Source organism: Seriola lalandi, unplaced genomic scaffold (assembly GCF_002814215.2).
Source record: "Seriola lalandi dorsalis isolate HSWRI2012SDOR001 ecotype SW California unplaced genomic scaffold, Sedor1 jcf7180002054590, whole genome shotgun sequence".
Taxonomy (NCBI): Eukaryota; Metazoa; Chordata; class Actinopteri; order Carangiformes; family Carangidae; genus Seriola; species Seriola lalandi.
In genome coordinates, this window is record NW_019525143.1 from 719349 (window position 1) to 728328 (window position 8980).

Below are 8980 nucleotides of genomic sequence, written 5' to 3' on the forward strand. Positions count from 1 at the left end.
CTCCTCCTTTTTGATATAAGCATATATAAATATATACAGATCTATTTTAAAGCCAGTCTGCGTTGGTCTGACTCGTCTGGCTGTCCTAACAGAGGGGGGGTCGCATGTCTAAGCACTCTGATCACTCACAGAGGAAGGAGAGTGCTGTGGAGGTAGACGGAGGTGAGGTGGGGGTGAGGTGAGGTGAGGAATGCTGGTAAACGTAGTAATCCGCTTCTGCCTGCCTTGTATAGAAAAACACACAAAAAACCAAGTGTACATTTTTTTTCGTAACATTTTGAACAATGTTTATAATGATCGAATTTAAAACACAGAGGTGACGTTGAGGAAAAACAAACAAAAAAACCCACAAAAAAAACAAAACAAAAACTGTGTGATTGAGCTTTTTACAGTGTAGTGAGTTAGTGCAACTGTCTGTCTGCGTGGGGGGCGAGCGGGAGGATGGGGGGGGGCGGACGGAGGAGCGCTCAGGCTGCAGAGCTGTCACGACGAGGAGGAAGCAGAGGTACACACACTAACAGGAAGGGAGAGTCAGAGCATCCATGTTGTACATTTTTCTCAGTCTCTGGTTGAAGTGATGTAAATAGCCACGTTGACCCGGCGGCAGCAGGGCGGCGCTTTAAAGGGACAGTTCTGCTATTTATCCACCCGGGTCTCATGACTGTGTCCGGTCCGACTCCGAGTCGTTAAGAAACGAGCTGCTGTCAAACCTGAGCCTCTAAGAGTTTAACTCACAGCAACAACAACAACAAGAAGATAAAAACTTAAACACATGAAAACAAATAAAATGTTAACACTGACACAAACACCAGAGATGGATCATTTCAAACTGGAGCGGAGTCATCGATCAATAGAAAATAATCAACAGTTTTGATAATTGATTCATCAATTCAGTTTCTCACGTGAAAATAAACTTGTTTTCTCATCAATTAAACATCTTCATGTTTTTGATTGTTGGTCGTTAAAACGACGAGACGTTTGACATTTCATAAACTAATTGATAAACTGATGATCAGGTTAACTGTCAATCAGCTTTGCTCATCATTTCAAACTCACACGAAATCCAGTCGTCAAAATGGTTTGATTGATTTTCTGTCAATCAGTGAATCTACTAAAGGTTTCCACTTCAAACCAACAGTCGAAATATAAAATATCAGAAAAACAAGCCACAGAAACGTTACATCAAAGTAATTAGGTGGATTTGATGTGAATAGATTGATGAACTAATTATTTCTTGATCAGCAGCACAAAGATCTTCAGTTTAATGTCAGCGGACAGAACTTCACACGCTCACAAAATCTTTTCATTAAACAGTTTCTCCTGAATCGACGGATCGTTTCAGCTCCTCTTCACAGTTCACTGTCACATGGAGCAGCAACAATCAGTCGATTCATTGATTAGTCCATCAACAGAAAATTCATCTTTAATTTTTTTTTAAGTAAAAATTTCTCATTCCAGTTTCTCAAAAGTTTGGATTCAGTTTTTTTTTCGGTGTGAACTGAACACAACAAACATTTTTCACGTTCGTCTGATGTTCGATCGAGGAAAACGATCAGTCACCAGATTAATCAATAAAGACAAGCGGCAGATCTTCACATCAGAGTGGAAGCGGTTAATAATCATGACGTCTGGATTTCTTGGTGATGAAAGTTGCTGATGGTTTTAGTCGCAGCTGTGGTTTGAAATGATTCGTGTGAAGTTGAAGTTTCGGTGGTTAAACTCGTGGTTAAACTCGTGGAGGTTCACTTCCTGTCCTGATATAAAATGTCTAGTCACGTTTTCTGTCCGTCTCCTCGGGCAGCGACACTGAGCCAGAACGGGCACAATTACGAGGTTGGAAAATGCCGTCATTTTCCCTTTATAACGTCCGTCTGGTCCGGCCCAGCTCCGGCCCAGCTCCGGCCCAGCTCCGGCTTTCTCCTCTAAATCAAAGTGGCGCACGAGGCGCCGGCGTCCTGGAGGCCTCGTGTTCACACACTCGCTTGTTTCCCTGCGACGATGGGCGTGTAAGCAACATGGTCGCGGCTACATTTTCCCCTCTGGTAGGCTGGGTGCAGTTTCCACCATTTTGTTTACACTCTGGATTCCTTGGACCAGGTTTTGGGACTGCCCCCCCCCCCTTTTTAGGTCCTGCAGTGGAGTCCTCTTAGTGTGTGTGTGTGTGTGGTGTTGTCTGTGTGTGTGTGTGTGTGTGTGTGCGTGTGAGAGTGTGTGTGAAGTGGCTCTCTGTTGCCTGGTGTGTGTGTGTGTGGCGTCTCATGGTGCTCGTGATGGAGCTCAAACAGCCAAGGTCTGTGCCACCGTACAGGACAAAATATTAATATTAATGATGATGATGATGGAGGGAAACGGAGCGTCGTTCATCAGGCCATCAGAGCTCCCTTGAAGGATCCAGTTTAGTTTTAAATCTCTGAAGAATCTTGTATTGAACCTTGGTAGGAGTCAGAACAGTGTAAAAAGAGAAGCAGGAAGTGGAGTCTATTAGCAACTTGTGTTACTCTCTACGATGTTGCTGCTAACTGTTTGTGACAACTAGCTCATCTCTAACCATGTCAGCACTCATGGATGTTTATTGAGTTCCTAATTTTTTGGTTTGTGTCCCTGATGTGAATGTGTTGGGTCCATAGAGTGAGTAGCTGTTTGAGTTGTTTGGATGTCTGCTACATATAGTGTAAGCATTGTGACTGCAAATAAACCTCATTGATTTTTACACCGCTGCTTCTCTCGCTTCATTTCTCCGTTCAGGTCACATGAGCGGAGGATCCAAGGGCCTGGAAAAGTCTTGAAAAGCATTGAATTCACAAGCTGAGGTTTTTTAAAAAGCCTGGAATTTAATTACAAAAGTCTAAAATCTTTTCTCTGGCTGTTGGGAGACGTTAAACATCTCAGTGTCGCTGCTGCAGCTCTGAGGAGTTTAACAAAAACAAACTATTTTTATTTGGTGAATTCATCCTTCCATGTTTCCAGGTTCAGTTCATATTAATCAGTTATAATAAATTAGGAATTATTTTTATTTTATCCTAAAAAGAACTAAAAATGAATCCTGTCACATAAACTTGATTTAACTTTGTGTCTCTGATTAAACCCGTGTTCAAAGATGGCGATTACACATTTATATCATGTGACTAAACATGGATATTTTTGCACGTTTTTGTCCCTCTTGACCTTCCGTACTCCGAGGCACGTTTCACCTTCCTCCCTCCAGAAACGTAAACAGCAACTTTGTTTTTGAAAACAGTCACATTTCTTCAATAAACCTTAATGGATCATTTTACAGGTAAAACATGTTATTTTTTGGTTTTTTGAAAGAAATAAATATGAAAAAGAAATACTCTGATAAATGACATAATACGACCTGGTCGACTCTCCTGCAGGTCAAACTCTCCCTGTGAAACTGACTGAACTTTATAGTCTGTAATAATTTGTTATTGGCTTGATACAAGACGACGTGATGCAGCTGATGTGGAAGTTTAGTTTAGTCCATATTCATAATATAAAAGTGTATAAAAACTTAAAAAGTGTCAATAAGTTTCAAACAGAAACTTTTAGTCAGAGTTCATCATGATGCACAAACTGGTTTGACATTTAAAAACCAGTGAAAACGATGAACTCCAGATGTTTATCCAGGTGTGAGTAACACTGACTCACTGAGGTAAAATGTATCGGACTTTTATTTGACGTTTCCTCCGTTTCAGGCAACAAATGCAACTTCAGTGTTTTTTAGAAAATAAACAAGAACTCTGATGATTGGCACGAAAAAACAACTTTACAGTAAATACAAAGCTGAGACTGAAGGAACGTTCAGGATTCAACCAAAAAATAAACATGACTGGAAGTTTTCATTAAACTTAAAAAACGACTCGTTAAATTAGAATAAAAAGATGAATCCTCAGGAGACGCCGAGCTTCCACAGTTCATCTGTTTCCTGGACTCGTCTGGTGATGGTACGTGGGGCTGGATGGGTTCATTACTGGTTCCTTACTGGTTCCTAACTGGTTCATTTGGAGGCTAGCTCTTTCCACTTTTGGCCTTGTACACAGCGTTGTTGAAACCTTCTCTGTTGCGGGCGATCTCGATGGCAAAGAACTGAACTCTGGTGGCTGAAACCAGAGATGAAACGGAGATTAATCATAATATATACAAATATATTAAAATAATAATAATAATGTGTTTTCCAGTGTGTAACTGACCAAATATAGTGTTCTCCTCTGTGTAATCCTTCTCACAGTCCAGACGCAGCAGAGTGCCGTAGTTGAAATCTTCCACGAGTCCTTCATACTGGTTACAGAACGGACGCCACGTCTGCACAAACAGATGGAGCCGTTTAACTCTCACCGCCGTCGACACTCAGTCACCCTCATCACAACAACACTGATCAACCCAGCGGCTTGTTTCCACGCTGGTTCAACAGTCGAGCTGATCATCAAAGACTCAGGGAGGAGGAGGAGGAGGAGGAGGAGGAGGAGGAGGAAGAGCAGGAGGAGGAAGAGGAGGAGGAGGAGGAAGAGCATGAGGAGGAGGAGGAAAAGGAGGAGGAGCAGGAGGAAGAGCATGAGGAGCAGGAGGAAGAGCAGGAGGAGGAGGAGCAGGAGGAGGAGGAGGAAGAGGAGGAGGAGGAGGAAGAGGAAGAGGAGGAGAAGGAGGAGGAGGAAGAGGAGGAGGAGCAGGAGGTGCATCAGTTATATTTGTTGTTAACGTGAGTAAAAGCCACTTTTTTCTCTGTGTTAACGTGAAAAACAAACAACGTTTACATCAAAACAAAACCATGTAAATGTGCAGCTGCCCTGTGATCACTGCAGTGTCATGGATGTACCACGCACACCTGTCTACAGGTGTGCCAAGAAACACGTTTGATCTGCCGTCTGCGAGTGACACCTCCATGTGTCCTCTCTGCGTCCTCGCCGTCTCACTGACCTCTTTGGCCTCGTCAGATTTCAGGTCGTCAGCTTTCAGCAGCTTGATGTCGAGCTCTTTGAAGGTTTCTCTGAAGGTCGAGTAGATTTTGTCGTCCAGCTTCGTCAGCTTCAGGAACTTTGGGTCGACTGACGAGATGAGCTGGAGACAGAGGAAGGGGTTGATGAGAGTTTAATGTGTGTAAAGAGAATGATCTAGTCTAGTTTGATATCTGCACAATCAGGAAACATCTTTAAAATCACTTCTTCAAACCTTGTTTTTTATCCATATAAAGTTTGATTTTTCAAGCTCGTCTGTCTGTTCTCAGTTTATTTCTTATTGCATTTCATTGTGGTGCTGATTTGTTTTACAATATATTTTCCTGGGTTATGGTTTATGATTATTACTAAGTAAATAATTTGTTTATGAAGCTGTAACATGTTGAAAAACTGACAGATTTGTTAAAATGGTTGAATGTATGAAGTAATGAAAGGCTTCTAACATTAACTCATCAGCATCAGTGAAGCTCTGCAGTCAAATGTTCACTGGTCACAACATGTTTGTTTGTTTGTTTGTTTGTAAATAACAGTAAATAAGAAGGTGAGTTGGTGGAGGGTCTCACATTGAAGTAAACCTCTGCGTGGTTGTACGCCTTCATCGCCCACATGACCTCGAGCCGCGGCTGAAAGAAGAAAACAACTTTTGACGACATTTGATTTAACTGTGAGAATATTTCTTTACTCTGGGATGTGAAGGAGTTTGTGTCAATCAACAATGTTTAACGAGGTTACAGGATGATTGCTCGTTATCATGTGAAGGCTTATTTTAATGTCTTTTACACCACTACCTGCATGTTCACAGACTGTGATGAAAACATGATTAAAGGCTGAAGATGCAGAAATGTCACTTACATCATTTCCATAAGCGTCTGCAGGGAGGGACAGAGCATGTGCAGCCGCTGAGGCCCCCTCCACCCCCTGGAAACCAACACACACACTGTTACTACAACAGCTACAGTCATTTCAGACATTACATCAGGTTATAACAAACACATGGAGGCGGTGAACAGGACATGTGACTACAGGTCAATCGCAATAAACCAGACCTGTTATCCTGACATGACGTGAGACACTTTCACATGTGTGTGTTTAGGACATTAGTGAAAACACGTGACATGTCTGAGTTCAGTGTTAATCTACCGTTTTGTTTCCACACGTGTTTTCCTCTCGGCTAACTAGCATTAGCCATATCAGCTACATATCCTGCTGTGGCGAAGCGTTTAAGTTTCATTTTATTCATTTCTGTACTTTCAAACACGTTGCAGACTCTTGAGTGAAGCAGCTGACGCATAGAAACACTAAACACGGGACATATAAGCAAAAAAGTTTGTATTTTCAGTCCTTACCAGAGAGGCTAGTCCATTATCCGACGCCATTTCTCACAACTAAAGATCGCCTACGTCAAGATGAATCACTACTGATTTGGGGCTTTAACTGTACGCATGCGCATTGACGTCCAATTTTGAGGAAACTAACAAAATATTATTCGCATGTTAAACTTATGATGGTTGTACATGACTTTGTATATTATATATATCTTTAAAATATTATACAAACATGCATCATTGTGTCCCAATCGTAGATAATGGGCGGCTAATATGAGCACAATTAGCCTATGAAACGTCACATGGCCGTTTCAAAATTAGGCGCTACGAGAAAATATAATATAATTGATATAGAATTAATGGGAGGTGACTCTTTTTTGCTACAGGATAATGTCGACGTGTGAATAAAAACCTGTAAATGAGCTTGGTAAATACGACGAACACTGATATTAGCATTTGTAAAATCATGCTAGGTGCTAAGCTAACGCAGCTCTTTACAAACAACGTCAGTTAAGATCTTTTATTAACGACACGTAATTTTCTCCACATTACCTTTCCTGTAACTGTAACAGAGTCATGATGCTGTAACTGAAAGTAACAGACCATTTCAGACAGACAGTCATCAAACAAAGTGAACTATCTTGCTTTTTGTTACTCTCTGTACTCAACTTTGACACCTGAGTGACATCACGTATTTAAAGGGCCAGTGTCAGACTTGAAACTGGTTGCAAATATCTTTATGTGAATTGTAACTAACACTAGCTTAGAGTTGTTGATTTTTTCCTTTGTAAAAAACAGGTTATATTATGTACTCTACTTATGGTCACATTATGATTCAAGGAATTAAAACTTGTTAAAATAAAATTCTTGAAAACAAGCACTCTTGTCTTCTACTTTCTTTAATAATGGCAAAAAATAGATTTCTTCATCGAGTAAAAAGGTCGTTAATACTAATAGACTTTTGAACCCATACAAATTATTTTTATATTTTGATTTTATGTCTTATATTTACTCATGTCAACTTTATTTAATTGTTAAAATAAAAGATATATGTTATAACTGTACTCTCACATATTTTAAAATTTTTAATCCTTGCTATACTATGACATTTTTATGCCTAACTATATTCTAACATTCTTTATGCCTTAGTATACTATGACTTTTTTATGGCTTACTAAATTATGACATTTTTATGGCTTTTTGTCCCTTACTATACTATAACCTTTTTATTACTTTTTATGCCTTACTGTACAATGATGTTTTTATTACTTTTTATACCTTACTATACTATAACGTTTTCATGCCTTACTATATTATGTTTTAATGCATTACTATACTATGACGTTTTCATGCCTTACTATACTATAAAGTGTTTATGCCTTACTATACTGTCGTTTTAAATGACTTTTTATGCCTAACAGTACTATGACGTTTTTGTCTCTTTTTATGCCTTACTATACAATGACGTTTTTATGTCTTACTATACTATGACGTTTTTATGCCTTACTATACTAAGTCGGTTTCATTCCTTTTATGCCTTACTATACTATCTCATTTTCATGCCTTACTATACTATGACGTTTTCATCACTTTTTATGCTTTACTATACTATGACGTTTTTATGTCTTATTATACTATGACATTTTTATCACTTTTTATGCCTTGCTATACTATGACGTTTTCATCACTTTTTATGCATTACTATACTATGACGTTACTATGCCTTACTATACTATGACATTTTTACCACTTTTTATGCCTAGCTATACTGTGACATTTTCATCACTTTTTATGCCCTACTATACTAAGTCGGTTTCATTCCTTTTATGCCTTACTATACTATGACATTATCATCACTTTTTATGCCTTACTATACTATGACGTTTTTATCACTTTTTATGCCTTACTATACTATGACGTTTTTATGCCTTACTATACTATGACGTTTTCATGCCAACTATACTATGACGTTTTTATCACTTTTTATTCCTTACTATACGATGACGTTTTCATGCCTTACTATACTATGAAGTTTTTATCACTTTTTATTCCTTACTATACGATGACGTTTTCATGCCTTACTGTACTATGAAGTTTTTATCACTTTTTATGCCTTACTATACTATGACATTTTCATGCCTTACTATACTATGACATTTTTACAACTTTTTATGCCTTACTATACTATGACATTTTCATGACTTACTATACTGTGACATTTTTACAACTTTTTATGCCTTACTATACTATGACATTTTTATCACTTTTTATGCCCTACTATACTATGACATTTTCATGCCTTACTATACTATGACATTTTTATCACTTTTTATGCCTTAATATATTATGACGTTTTCATGCCTTACTATACTATGACATTTTTATAACTTTTTATGCCTTAATATACTATGACATTTTCATGCCTTACTATACTATGACATTTTTACAACTTTTTATGCCTTACTATACTATGACGTTTTTATCACTTTTTATGCCCTACTATACTATGACATTTTTATCACTTTTTATGCCCTACTATACTATGACGTTTTTATCACTTTTTATGCCCTACTATACTATGACATTTTTATCACTTTTTATGCCCTACTATACTATGACGTTTTTATCACTTTTTATGCCTTACTATACTATGACATTTTTACCACTTTTTATGCCTTACTATACTATGACATTTTCATGCCT

At 38.5% G+C, this 8980-nt stretch overlaps 1 protein-coding gene across 1 annotated transcript; it reads right to left on the minus strand.

Annotated features, from left to right (window-relative positions):
- Positions 1–3747: 3747 nt before the first annotated feature.
- pbdc1 (polysaccharide biosynthesis domain containing 1) lies at positions 3748–6395 on the minus strand. The gene is made up of 6 exons (XM_023419051.2): positions 6299–6395; positions 5805–5870; positions 5516–5575; positions 4915–5055; positions 4191–4302; positions 3748–4100 (listed from the first exon to the last, which is right to left on the minus strand). Exons 1-6 carry the CDS (start codon positions 6326–6328, stop codon positions 4009–4011), a joined length of 501 nt encoding a protein of 166 aa, XP_023274819.1. The 5' UTR covers positions 6329–6395; the 3' UTR covers positions 3748–4008.
- Positions 6396–8980: the final 2585 nt, after the last annotated feature.

Excerpts from the sequence above, each read along its gene's own strand:
- pbdc1 (XM_023419051.2), bottom strand. The coding sequence starts at position 6,328 with ATGGCGTCGGATAATGGACTAGCCTCTCTG. Across the intron at positions 5,576-5,804 it reads CAGACGCTTATGGAAATGAT|CCGCGGCTCGAGGTCATGTG; the intron begins GTAAGTGACATT and ends TTCTTCTTTCAG. Across the intron at positions 5,056-5,515 it reads ACGCAGAGGTTTACTTCAAT|CTCATCTCGTCAGTCGACCC; the intron begins GTGAGACCCTCC and ends CTCTGTCTCCAG.